The 14,587-nt window shown below is 37.7% G+C and overlaps 1 protein-coding gene across 5 annotated transcripts in view; it reads right to left on the minus strand.

The window, feature by feature from the left end:
- CCDC175 (coiled-coil domain containing 175) overlaps positions 1 to 14,587 on the minus strand; it is a 74,458-nt gene that overhangs the window by 31,808 nt on the left and 28,063 nt on the right. For all 5 annotated transcript variants that reach the window (XR_009496073.1, XR_009496072.1, XR_003036709.2 and 2 more), the window contains 7 exons: positions 13,640 to 13,749; positions 9,472 to 9,553; positions 5,540 to 5,676; positions 3,552 to 3,662; positions 2,128 to 2,199; positions 930 to 1,065; positions 275 to 406 (listed from right to left, as the gene is read on the minus strand). Coding sequence is in view for 2 of the 5 variants with exons in the window: in XM_005212054.5 (XP_005212111.1) it covers positions 275 to 406; positions 930 to 1,065; positions 2,128 to 2,199; positions 3,552 to 3,662; positions 5,540 to 5,676; positions 9,472 to 9,553; positions 13,640 to 13,749 (780 nt within the window). In the remaining 3 variants the exon portion in view is untranslated. The remainder of the gene's footprint in view (positions 1 to 274; positions 407 to 929; positions 1,066 to 2,127; positions 2,200 to 3,551; positions 3,663 to 5,539; positions 5,677 to 9,471; positions 9,554 to 13,639; positions 13,750 to 14,587) is intronic.

Below are 14,587 nucleotides of genomic sequence, written 5' to 3' on the forward strand. Positions count from 1 at the left end.
AGAATAAATATTCAGAATTTAATTGTAGTCCTGTTCAAACTAGAAGATTTACTTTACATTTAACTGAATAGTTGGGGAGATACCCTGGAGAAGGGAAAGGCTACCCACTCCAGTATTCTGGCCTGGAGAATTCCATGGACTGTATAGTCCATAGGGTCACAAAGAGTTGGATACGACTAAGCGACTTTCACTTTCACTAACTGAATAGCATGAAATATACCCTCCCCTTCATACAGCCACATAAAATTGTTCTTAGATATAAAATAAAACTTACTTCAAACTTGCTTAATTCTTGAATTAACTTTCGTTCTTTGATAACAAATGCATCCTCCTCTTGTTTTAATTCTAATGTAAGTTGTTCAATCTTTGCCAAAAACTCGTTGATATCGTGTTCTCTAATACTGGTCTAATTAGGGGAAAAATGAGAATTTATCATCTGTCTTGTAGCAGTCAGTATTAATACTTTCAATCAGTCAGATAAATTAATACCTTTCTGCATGACATTTGGCTAATTTGTCTCAGTAACTACTGGGGAGGGAGGGATGTTTTTTCCCTTCAGAGATTAATTTCGTCACCAAACAACATGTGTAAATGACATTAGGAAATTGGGCATGGAACTAGTAGGGGCTGGAGGGTAGGCAGAGCATAAATAAATAAATGACGTTTAGTCCCTTTATTTTTAGAGATAGTTTTCCTAAACACTGTTCTCAAGTTTCAGTTACATACTTCAAAATCATATGCTGGAGAGAATTTCTACTTTGCTAAATTCCTACAGTTAATACATAGCAAATGGATACATTTCTTAAGAAAGTTACATAATTTACTCTAGACATGAAATCAGCAATAAGGTAAAGCGTAATGAAATACTGAAGAGTTACTGATATGCAATCAATATAGGGAGCGAACACAAGCTCCTTGGGTTCCTTTACCTCTTCTATTAATTCACTGCGCCTATTTTCAGCTTCTTGAATTTTATCTATAAGTTCTTTTATTTCATCTTTTATTTTTTTGACCCAACGTGCATGTTTTTTCCGCAAACAAGCTATTTTCCACTGAGTTATAATACTGGAGATGAGAACAAAAAGAGTTATCGTCAAATTGACATCACAGTTCATTGAAAAGATGAAAGAATTCAAAACAAAACAAATCATATTATGATCATATAAAATTATCTGTGCTATTGATGATACAGACTAGGCACATTAGCTGAAAAAATAAGATGTTAATAAAAAACATTAACGGCCCAAATGCCATCTCCGCAAGCTGCTTCACAGGAAGTTGTGTGAGTACATCCAGCGGGACAGTAGACAAACCACACTTGATAGCTTACCTCCTCTAGAAAAGGATAGAAATGGGGAAGGCTCTGGGGTGGGTGAAGAAAAAGGAGTCCCAGATAGAAACGGTAAAGGAATTACCTAAATCACTCAAAGTGCTAGTAAGAAGTCTCAAGCTTCTGAATTCTCGAATTTTTCTCTCCACCATAACATAAAAAAGATAACTAGAGAAGAGTAAAAATGTGCAACCAGAGTCTTATAAATAGTATAACAACAATGACAACAACAATAAAATATATCTAAGTTTCTGTGGGTGTTTTCTTGGTGCTGGGCACTGGGCTATATACTTCACATAGATCATCTCATTCATCATTCACGCAATCTTACAAGGCGGGTGCTACTATCATTCCTCCCTTTATAGGGATGGGAGCAGACAGATATGAAATAACTCAGCCCTGGTCATAGAGCTAACAAGAGGCAAAACAACCAAAGTAGTCCATCTGCTGAGACTGTGTGCTTAACCACTCTCCTCTGTCCCTTCACGTCACCTTCCTTACTGGTCCACATAGGCACCTGGCTGAGTAAGACTCATTGTCACCAACCTTGACAAGTATACTCTGGTGACTTCACATGACTGGAATGAAAAACTTTGTTTCTGTTCAATGAACAAAATATCAAACTAACGAACACATCTAGAGCCAAGAGAACTCACACAATTTAATTTTGTGGGAAATAACTTCCATGGACTCTAGCAACCAACAAGCACTCTTATTTTTTCCAACTTTGGGGCACTATTAATTAAGACAACATACAGTACTTAAGATATAAATAAGCTTTTTTTTTTTTTTTTTACCATCTCTGAGTTTCTCTTTCCATGTTCTCATTCAGGATTTTTATTTGTTTCCGATATACTTCCTTTGTTGCTCTAAAAATAAGAACATATTAGATTTTGCATTTATGGGAGCTGTTAAATATATAATAGACAATGTATAATTCTTCAAAATAATGCAACCTTATTGTGGTAGCACAATAAGGCTACCATCTAATTGGGAGACAAACAGACCAGCACAACTAAAGATTTTAGTGCCAGACTAATAGAAAGACAATTACAAATTTTTTTGGCCAGTGCAAACTGATTTTGCAAGTTTTGAAGCCAAGAATAAGGAAGAACAGATTTTGGTGAGGCAGTTGTGGACAGGTTATTAAAGAATAATATTTAATAGAGGGAGGAACATGGAGGTAATATCTCACCAAGGAAAAGACATCATCATTTGCAAACACACAGAGGAAAGGAGCAGCTAGTCAGGAAGCTTGGGACTAAGGCAAACTTATTGCATACAGAGGACATGAAGGGAAATAACCCTATGACAAAGGAAGGGTTTAGGTCAACAAATTGGCGAGGAACTGGATTTTAGACTGAGTTCTGATTTGCTTCAATGTATAATTTAGACATTATACACGGGTATAGGGGGCTTCCCTGGTAGCTCAGATGGTAAAGAACCTGCCTGCAGTGGGGAGACTCAGGTTCAATCCCTGGGTTGGGGAAGATCCCCTGGAGAAGGAAATGGCAGCCCACTCCAGTATTCTTGACTGGGAAATCCCATGGACAGAGGAGCCTGGCAGGCTACAGTCCATGGGAACTCAGAGTTGGACACGACTGAGAGACTGTAAATTTCACTTTCTCCCATAACTTAGAAAGCCAATATATATTCTGGAATTAGGGATAAGTAGTAAATATGGCACCCCACTCCAGTACTTTTGCCTGGAAAATCCCATGGATGGAGGAGCCTGGTAGGCTGCAGTCCATGGGGTCACTAAGAGTTGGACACGACTGAGCAACTTCACTTTCACTCTTCACTTTCATGCATTGGAGAAGGAAATGGAACCCACTCCAGTGTTCTTGCCTTGAGAATCCCAGGGACAGGGTAGCCTGGTGGGCTGCCGTCTATGGGGTCACACAGAGTCGGACACGACTGAAGCGACTTAGCAGCAGTAGCAGTAATTAAGAATGGAAGATGTGCTTGTGGATCTGGGGTAGAGGGGAATGTGGAGACTCTAACGTAGGTATTAGAAGCAGCTTATATAGAACTCAGCACCTGTCTATCCTTTCATTGAAAAATTCAATGATAATGACCTTTCTGGACTGTAAAACAAGAGATAGCCAATTATGAACCTCCTTTTCTATAGTATATTCCAAATTTTATAGGTTTGTTACCATTTATTAAGAAATAAATGCAGAGGAATGAAGATTAAAATGTTCAAAGGCAATAAACATACCGATGAAGCTCACCAAGCGTAATAAGTCCTTCTTCCATATTTTTGATGTCTACTTTTCTTTTTGATAGGAAGTTTTCTTTCTGAGCTATAAATGCCAGTTGTTTTTGATTTCTACCATGAAAAAATAGTTATCATATGTTGAACATTGAAATCATTTTTAACTGCTTAGCATAAGAAAATATGCAATCAAAACCAAGAACTCAAAAAGTAGTTTGAAATTTCGGTTCAGGAACTATTTACCAGATAAATTAGTAAAAAATAGAAACAAAGTTTTTTCCCAGTAGTGGCTAACTCTAAATTTATGAAAATCTTCAAGCCATGAAAAGAACATTAATTGTAATAGTAACTATAAAACCATAAGAATAGTTCAATAGCACTTTGCCTTTCTGAGTGGGTGTGTCTCTTTTAATGAATTTATCAATTCTGGTATTTGATTTGGGAAAATGTGAAGGAATCAATCAGACTAACTTTAGATAGAGGTCTACCTCTTCCTAGCAGTGCGATCTTGAAAAGAGACTTCACCTATGGATGAGCCTCAGTTTTGCCATCCATAAAAGGAAACGGCAACCCACTCCAGTGTTCTTGCCTGGAGAATCCCAGGGACGGGGGAGCCTGGTGGGTTACCGTCTATGGGGTCGCACAGAGTCAGACACAACTGAAGCAACTTAGCAGCAGTAGCAGCAAGCAGAGATACCAGCCAGCTCTGTCTCTCTATCTCCCTTCTGTGAGGACACAGCAAGAAGATGGTTGACCATCTTCTTTATGCAAGTTAGGAAGAGAGTTCTCACCAGAATCTGGCCATGCTGGCACCCAGATGTCAGATGTCCAGTCTCCAGAAATATGAGAAATAAATTTCTGTCATTTAAATCTCCCCATCTATGGTAATTTGTTATGGCAGCTCAAGCTGAAGAGGACAAATACCAATAACAGTAGTAAATGTTTCAGGGCTACAATTCTTTGTCACCAGAACATTTTATGATTCAAACTGATAACTTAGTATTGATCTAAGGAAGTTATTGCCCAAATAATACTAACCGTATCATTCTTAGTAGGCTATTCAATTGGATGAGATAAAATGATTGTAGTAACTGTTTCATAAATGCTACAACAATGACCATAAATTCAGCTTCACATAAGTGGGCCTGGACGCCATAATTACACTTCTATGTGACTTCATTTTAAGTGTAGTAATGGATTATTACTTATATAATTCATGAGGAAAACGCTGGTGAATGCCCATTACCTGCTAAGCAATGGACAAGGTCCTGAGGATATAGTGCTAAGATGGAGCAACTCCGCTGATCTGTCATAGCTCAGTGGGACAAAGTGGGGTGTACCCAGATGATAACAATGCAATGACTAATGAAAGGAGTGACCTCAGAGGGATGTTTCACAGGGACCATTCTGGTGAGATGGAGACAGATAAGTTAGGGGTGGTAAAACAGAAAGTGGGAAGAACTTCTGAGAGGCAGACCAAAGCAAAGAGGCTAAAAGGGGGTGAAAACAGTGGAGTTGGATAGGAGGACAGGATATATCTGAGAAATATCTGGGAGGTGGAACTGACAAACATTGGTGCTTCCTGGTAAAATATGGGTGTTTCCTTGAATAATTTCCCAGTCTCTGGGTTAGGGGATTATGTCAATGACCAGACCTTTTTCTGAGATAGGAAATTTAAGTGCAGAGCCAGTTTCTGATGACAGCAGATCTCAGTTTCTCTAAGCAATCTTATGGAGTAAAAACATGGTTATTCTTTCAAGAATCTGATGTAGAAGTAAAAATAATAGGTTTGCTCTTTACGGATTTGATCTGACCCATATGAGGAAAGCATTATTCAGTATGTATAGAGGCAAATTCGGGGCGTATTTATGGCTGGATAAAGAATATTTCATTGTTGTCAATAGATTTTAAAACTAGGATAAGCTTAAATGGAGATGCAACCCACAACTATAGTATGTTGAGTCACGTATAAGTCATGGATAGAAACATACTCAGAATAAATTTTCCGTTTCTGCATGAAAACTTTATCCTCTTCATTTAAGACAATCTTATATTGTCTGGAAACTGTATGCAATTTCTCTCGTAGAGCTTTGTTCTCTAAACGACAATTGTGTAACTTTTCAGTCATCTAGGGAAAAAAAAAAAGAATTGAAGTAGAGGATTTGTGTCATGGTTTCTTTGATGGGCAACTCACTAGAGCACTGGGCATATTACTTAACACCCATATAAGACTATGCCTTAAATGTTGAGTGATTTAATTCTACATCAGATATTAATTGTACACTTGGGGCCTCAAAGATGACAAATGTGTAGAAAGGTAATAAACACTGATGAGAAGCCATAAAGTAATAATTCATATTAAAATAAGAATTAATAAAGTAGGATCATTTAGCAAGATCTATATGTTCTTTTCCCAGAAGATAAACTATACCGGGGGAAAAAAAAATAACATCAGTAGGAACTCTTTCTCAAAACCTCTTTGAGTAGATATTATACTCCAGATCAGATCAGATCAGATCAGTCACTCAGTCGTGTCCGACTCTTTGCGAACCCATGAATCGCAGCACGCCAGGCCTCCCTGTCCATCACCAACTCCCGGAGTTCACCCAGACTCACGTCCATCGAGTCAGTGATGCCATCCAGCCATCTCATCCTCTGTCGTCCCCTTCTCCTCCTGCCCCCAATCCCTCCCAGCATCAGGGTCTTTTCCAATGAGTCAACTCTTCCCATGAGGTGGCCAAAGTACTGGAGTTTCAGCTTTAGCATCATTCCTTCCAAAGGAATCCCAGGATTGATCTCCTTCAGAATGGACTGGTTGGATCTTCTTGCAGTCCAAGGGACTCTCAAGAGTCTTCTCCAACACCACAGTTCAAAAGCATCAATTCTTCAGTGCTCAGCCTTCTTCACAGTCTAACTCTCACATCCATACATGACCATTGGAAAAACCATAGCCTTGACTAGATGAACCTTTGTTGGCAAAGTAATGTCTCTGCTTTTGAATATGCTATCTAGGTTGGTCATAACTTTGCTTCTAAGGAGTAAGAGTCTTTTAATTTCATGGCTGCAGTCACCATCTGTAGTGATTTTGGAGCCCAGAAAAATAAAGTCTGACACTGTTTCCACTGTTTACCCATCTATTTCCCATGAAGTGGTGGGACCGGATGCCATGATCTTCGTTTTCTGAATGTTGAGCTTTAAGCCAACTTTTTCACTCTCCTCTTTCACTTTCATCAAGAGGCTTTTGATTTCCTCTTCACTTTCTGCCATAAGGGTGGTGTCATCTGCATTTCTGAGGTTATTGATATTTCTCCCCGCAATCTTGATTCCAGCTTGTGCTTCCTCCAGTCCAGCGTTTCTCGTGATGTACTCTGCATATAAGTTAAATAAACAGGGTGACGATATACAGCCTTGACGAACTCCTTTTCCTATTTGGAACCAGTCTGTTGTTCCATGTCCAGTTCTAACTGTTGCTTCCTAACCTGCATACAGATTTCTCAAGAGGCAGATCAGGTGGTCTGGTATTCCCATCTCTTGAAGAATTTTCCACAGTTTATTGTGATCCATACAGTCAAAGGCTTTGGCATAGTCAATAAAACAGAAATAGATGTTTTTCTGGAACTCTCTTGCTTTTTCCATGATCCAGCGGATGCTTACCCTTTCTTAAATATTTCTATTCAAGGACAAAAGACAGTAAACATTAGTTTTCTGAATGAGGTAAGAACTTGGTGCTTGGATATCTCTACTGAATGGCTTCAAATGAGGTAAAAAAGTTAGGAAGGAATGGTGGGCTAAGGATCACTGAAATAGCAGGATGAAAAGGGATCTTAAACGTGTTGCAGAATAAGATAATGAGGTTAGTAGGCCTAATTCTATAAAAAGGCAAAAATCCAGATTGGTAAACCTAGCACTGAAAACTTTTATTCTGATATTGGTGGTTGTGGTTTAGTCACTAAGTCGTGTCCACCTTTTGCGACCCCATGGCCTGCAGCCCACCAGGCTCCTCTGTTCATTGGACTTCCCAGGCAAGAATACTGGAGTGGGTTACCATTTCCTTCTCCAGGGGATCTTCCTGACCCAGGGATTGAACCCACATCTCCTGCACTTCAGGCGGTCTCCAGCACTCAGGCAGATTCTTTGTGACTGAGCCACCAGGAAAGTTCTTTTACTCTGGGGACATTTATTAATATAGAAGAAATCATTTGGAAACTGAGGTTTGGTTCTCTTACTTGACATGGGGGACAAAAGTAAACAGAGCTCATTCAGATATTAAGCCTGATAAAACCTTCCACCACTTTAGTCTGGAATCCTAGAGAGCTTCGCTCTCTGAAAAAAAGTGAATTAAAAGCTAACAAGCATGGTCAGTCACTCACTCATGCAATCCCATGGATTGTAACCTGCTAGGTTCTTCGTCCATGGAATTCTCCAGGCAAGAATACTGAAGTGGGTAACCATTCCCTTTTTCCAGTAGTCATGTATGGATGTGAGAGTTGGACTATAAAGAAAGCTGAGCAATTAAGAATTGATGCTTTTGAACTGTGGTGTTGGAGAAGTCTCTTGAGAGTCCCTTGGACTGCTAGGAGATCCAACCAGTCCATCCTAAAGGAGATCAGTCCTGGGTGTTCATTGGAAGGACTGATCTTGAAGCTGAAACTCCAATACTTTGGCCACCTGATGCGAAGAGCTGACTCATTTGAAAAGACCCTGATACTGGGAAAGATTGAGGACAGGAGAAGAAGGGGACGACAGAGGATGAGACAGTTGGATGGCATCACCGACTCAATGGATGTGAATTTGGGTGAACTCCGGGAGTTGGTGATGGACAGGGAGGCCTGGTGTGCTGCGGTTCATGGGGTCACAAAGAGTCGGACACGACTGAGTGACTGAACTGAACTGAACTGAAGTTAATGATCTTAAGTTTGAATATTTTAACAACTCTGCATTTTTACTACCCCTTACACATTTAATATTTTTGATGTCATATTGTCCATCTTTTTGTTTTTTGAATAACTTAACTGCTTATTGTTGATAGATGATTTTACTGCATTTATATTTTGACCTTTGCACTAACTTTATAAGTGGTTGACATTTACTCTATGCTTGCCTTTACCAGTGAAATTTTTTCTTCCATAATTTTCATATTTCTAGCTATGGTCTTTTCTATTTAGAGAGGTCCCTTTAACATCTCTTGTAAAGTAGGTTTAGTACTGCTAAACTCTTTCAGCTTTCGCTTATCTATAAAACTCTTCATCTTTCATTAAAATCTGAATGACAGCCTTGCCAGGTAGAGAACTGGGTGTATGTTTTATCCTTTCATCACTTTAAATTTATCATGCCACTTTTTTTCTGGCCTAGAAAGCTTCTGCTAAAACATCAGCTTATAGCTTTCTCAGAGTTCCCTTGTATACAGCCAGTTGTTTTTCTTTTGCTGCTTTTAAGAGTCTTTCTTTATCTTTATTTTTTTGCCAACATCATATACAATGTGTCTTGGTGTAGTCCTCTTTGGGTTCATCTTGTTTGGGAATTTCTGTGCTTCCTGGACTTAGATATCTATTTTCTTTCTCAGGTTAGGGTAATTTTCAGCTATTATTTGTTCAATTATGTTCTCTGCCCCTTTCTCTCTCTTCTCTTTCTGGGACCCCTATAATCTGAGTATTAGAGCACACTGATGCTGTCCCAGAGGTCTCTTAAACTATCCTCATTTAAAAAAAAACAAAACTTTTTTTTTAGGTTCAGCTTAGGTGATTTTCACTATTTTCTTCCAGCTTTCTGATCAAATCTTTAAATCAGTTACTGTGAATGATCATGATTATTATTAGTTAATGAAAATAATACTATCTTGAGAGAATTTCACATTTTCACACATACTTAAAATGTTAACTAAAAATTAATTATAATCTTAAAGCCATCATTTCTATCTTCCTACCTGTTTTATCTTCAGCAGTAATTCACTTTTTTCAAAATTTGATGAATCATCCAGTTTTTCCCTGTTATTCTTAAAAAAAAGCCTATGACCAAAGGAAACCAAATAAATTCTTATTAGGACATATTTTCCAGAAAAACCACATTTACTTATGATATCAGAAACTTCCAATCCCCATCTCCCTATGCAACATATTTATTTACTAGTCAAAATTTTTACTCTTTTGATATGATGTATTAATATTTATTTATACATTAAGAAGCAATTTTTGAATACCTACACTCTGAACATGATATAGAGAGTGGAGATACAGCACAGGCAAAGTCTCTACCATCATGGAAATCATACTCTAGTGAAGTAGGCAGAATAGAAGCAAGTTATCAAAAAACATATATTTCAGATCGTGTTAAATGATCCAAAGACCGCTAAGTAGGGTAAAGTATAGCGAAATCCTGAGAATGGTGATGGTAGTGCAGACAGGTGATTAGGGAACATCTCTTGGAATAATTTGTGAAAGATCTGAAGGATGAGAAGGAGCCAGGTATGTGAAGACCTTAAGGAAGAGCTTTTCATCTAGAAAGAACAGCAGGTGATAATAACCTGGACAGGAACATGCCTGGTGTATTAGATGAAGACAGGAGTTTGAGAAGGCTGAAGAGACAGACACAGCCCAGATCACACAGGGTCTTAGATTTTATTTTGAAGGAAATCAGGGAAGGACTTTTTAAGGAAAGGAATGACAGGAACTGATTCACATCTTGTAAAGATGACTCTGGCTACTTAGTAGAGAAAGACAATAGCACAGGAAGACAGACCATGTAGAGTCTATGGCAAGGATCCAGAAGAGATACTGGTGGCTCAGACTGAGGCTTAGTGGTGGAGCTGGTGAGAAGTAGTTGGACTCAGGACATAATTTGAAGATGAAGGCAATAGGTCAAGCCTTTGGATTTGGCTTGAGTTAGAGCTGGATTAGGGTTAGGTTAGGTTAGATACCTAGTTGGGTTAGGGTAAGGTAGTGAGGAAAACTGGAATGGTGGATAACTTCTAGTTTTTTGGCTGGAGTAATTAGGTAAACAGTGATATGGAAGACTAACGGAAGAGCTATTTCAAGGAGATGGGAAATTAAGAATTCTGTTTGGGACATGTATATTTGAGATATCCTTCAAGTGTGGTGGTTCAGATGGTAAAGAATCTGCCCACAATGTGGGAGAACTGGGTTTGATCCCTGAGTCAGGAAGATCCCTGGGGTAGAAATGGCAACCCACTCCAGTATGCTTGCCTGGAGAATTCCATGGACAGAGGATCCTGATGGGCTACAGTCCATGGGATCGCAGAAAGTCAGACACAACTGAGAAAGTATCACTTCAACTTTCCAAGTAAAAGGTCAAATAAGCTGCAGACTGTATGCATTTATAGGTCAGGGCTGAATATATAAATATGGAAGTCATTGGGGATACAGAAAGAATGAGACTGAATGAAGTCATGTATGGAGAGTATGAGTACAGAATAGAGGGTAGTGAATGGCTGAGAAGTCCAAAATTTAGAGACAGAAAGAAGAAATGGAACAAGTATAGGGTCCTGAGAAGGAGCAGTGTGGTAAGTGAAATAAGAGAAGGTGATATTTGGGAAGCCAAATGAAGAAACCATTTCAAGAAGATGAAAGTAAGCATCTGTGTCAAATTCTATTAAGAATTCAAAAACTTTAGACCAGATCAATGAAATTTGGCAGGATGAAAGTTATTGGTAACCTTGACAATTTTGAAACCACTTCAGCACTTTAAAGAAAAAAAAGCATCTATAATTGTTACAGCCTCCTGCACTATAATGGCAAGTATATACTTTGGGTCACAAATTGGATGTTATTTACATACAATATTTAGTTTCTAATCTCTCAGTTCCCATATACTGATAACCAGCTCAATGACAAAGAAAGGTCATAGCAATTTAGAAAGATAGGTACTGATTTGCCTTTTATTATGCAAATACATCATTCTGGATATTAAAAATAACAAAGAAGAAGGATTAAACTAGCAATGCCTCCCGTGGACTTGTGGTAAATTTTAGGTACTCTTAACTGTCCACATAATTTAAATTTAATTAAAATTCTACATATTTAATTTAAACTTGGAATTTAGTAATTTTTGTTTTCTCTCAATATTTTGACCTCAAAATAGATGGTGAGCTTGTAAGTTAAAGAATTCATGGTGGAGGGGACACGGGGAATTACGACTTATAGATCATTAAGAAGATAACCTGTGCAAATTATTTAGTTTCTTGTTTAATTTAAAGAATTTTATAGATATTATGAAAATAACATTTTGATTCTTTAAATTCACCAAACAAGAACTGAGCTGCTTCTCTCTACCACCAAAGTTAGAAAAAAGGAACTAAGTGAGAAAATAAAAATACAGAGAATTTTCTTTTAATTTGCCAAGTAATAAAGAGGAAAAAGTAAAGTTTAATTAATAAAAAGGGAGGAGGTCAATATCCTCAATCACCAAATTAGTCAAAAGCACTTTTTCTCAGTGAGATTCTACATGAAAACTCCTAAAAAAACTGGAATTTTTTTTTTTAAAGAAAGGTGAGCCATTCAAAATGAAGGATCAATGAATCCCCATTTCCTTCTTTTTAAAAAAATTTTTATTTATTTTATGTATTTATTTTTGACTGTGCTGGGTCTTTGTTGCTGTGTGGGCTCTTCTCTGGTTACAGTGAGCAGGGGCCTCTCTAGCTGTGATACACTGGCTTCTCACCGTGATGGCTTCTTCTGTTTCAGAACATGGGCTCTAGGACACACACACTTCAGTGCCTGCAGCATCTGAGCTCGGTAACTACAGAGCCCGAGCTCTAGAGCACAGGCTCAGTAGCTGTGGTGCATGGGCTTAGTTACTCCACGGCCTGTGGGATCTTCCCAGACCAGAGATCGAACCTGTGTCTCTTGCACTGGCAGGTGGATTCTTTACCACTGAGCCAACCAGGGAAGACCCCCATTTCCTTCTGGAACACACTTTTAAAACTAGTTAGCTAACATGAAGACTGCTTATAAATTTAAAATTTTTCATCAGTGTAGCAGCAAGGCTTTTAATGATAACCCCTAGAAATCATTTCAAGAGTTAATCTGTAAATTCCATGATGAGTCTCTGCCTGGAATTTAAGAAATAGATATCAACTAAAACTAACTTTGTCAAAGAAAAAGATTTTTTTATTCTGATTTTTAATTGTTGTGTTACTTGAGCTTTCTGTTTTTAAATCTAGTACTGAGTATAGAGATTATTGCATATTTTTTGGACTGTTGATGGTAGAGTAGCATTGTGGTGCAATTGTTATTTTAGAGATACAACTTTAAGTGCAATACATTCAAACCTATGTAGAAAAGAGTCATATTATAATAGGATTCTATATGTGAAATTACATGCCTTTTTTGGAAACTGTTCAGACCACAATTTGTCTTTTAAACTGCCGCAAACTCTAGGGGTAAGCCCAGAAGCCGTATTTATATTGAAAGACCCCACCTTCCTGTCCAGAGCTGAGCTAAACAGTATTTGTTGGGCAATCTGGGAATTCTCCTGGGAGAATCTGTTAGTCAGTCTCTAAAGTAGATGAACCTGTGCCAGGTAAACTCAGAGTGTTTAGATTGGCCATGCTTAGCCACGGGTTCACCAAGAAGACAACACAGCATGTAGATAAAGAGGTTAATAAAAGGAAGCAAAGACTGTGACCTTTGAAATGGAAGGAATATTTTCTTATGTTTCTGGTTTCCATTCCTTGGGTAAAAGTTTTTGCCTTGAGGCTTCCCTGTATTTTCTCAAGTTCTGCAAGTCCCCTTTGACTATGAACAACAATTGTAACAGCATGGTTAGGTGAGTTTGTAGCATTACACCAATGCCTTTCTCCAGGGGCATATTTATAGGGAGTAAGGAACTGAAAGGAGGATAATCCATACCCCCAAATCCCTCTTCCTAAATTAAACATATCATCCTCAATTGTTTCTCCTAATCATCTGAAAAACTGGTTAATTTCAAAAAGAAGACGTGGTTCTGTAAAGCTGAAAATCACAGAAACTTTAGTAAACTAAGAGAATATAATTTTCATCTAATATTAGAAAAAATTTTCTAATGAAAGTAACATCACATCTAGAAATGCTTCAGTGAAAAGAAGGTATTATCCTTACATTTTATCCTCCAGGATCTTACAAGACTTCTTCATGTCTTCAATCTTGTGTTCCCACTCTCTTATTGATTCCTGTAGTCGTGCTAATTCTAAATTGTGATCACTAAGAACCTGTTGAAAATTCAATAAATCATCAAATGACTCATGACAGCAGTTCAATTCATTAAATAGTCATGTATCATCCATTCATCTTTTATATTGGGGGTGCCTTTAGTTAAAATAAAAATCAATCATTATATTACTTGTTTCTTTATAAAACAAACTGAGACAGAAATAATCCTGAAATCATCAGAAAAGAAAACAAAATTTGGGAGGGATAGAAATGAATTACAGCAATAGGAATGTAAAAACTATTAAAAAAAAAAAACTTTAAAGACATGAATTCTTGACTACCATTTTAAAAATTAAATATACATTTTAAGAATTATTTTCAAAATGTTATTCCAGGATACTGGAATGAGTATTATTTTAAAAGTCAAAACAAATTGGGTCTTTTGCCTTATTTGATAGCTATGTTCATGCTGAAGATTTTTTCTTAATACTTAATCAGCATTTTGGAAATGGAAAAATTGGGTATGATGAAAAATGTTAGCATAATGAAAAGAAAGAACTATGAATGAAGAAAATTCATAGTGAAACAGATATTTTTATAACACAGTTTTAGTAAAAGAAAAGGGAAGGCAAATTTATTGGAGCTTAGATCTGCATTTCCACTTGTGAGGGAAAGTGGAGCTGAGAGGAAAGCTAATCAAACAGATTCCTTTGCTCACTGCATGGAGTTACCCTGGGCAGATCATTTAACTTCCCCCAATCCTGCACACCAATGTGGGGTCAGAGAACACGTGTCAGGGGTGTAGAGGCACTCTCAGTCATGTCAGACGAGACAGGTGAGTGAAAGCTCCCCAAACTCCTTTTTTTCTCTAAAGCACTCACATGACTGAACTTGTGG

This window comes from Bos taurus, chromosome 10 (assembly GCF_002263795.3).
Source record: "Bos taurus isolate L1 Dominette 01449 registration number 42190680 breed Hereford chromosome 10, ARS-UCD2.0, whole genome shotgun sequence".
NCBI classification, from domain to species: Eukaryota; Metazoa; Chordata; class Mammalia; order Artiodactyla; family Bovidae; genus Bos; species Bos taurus.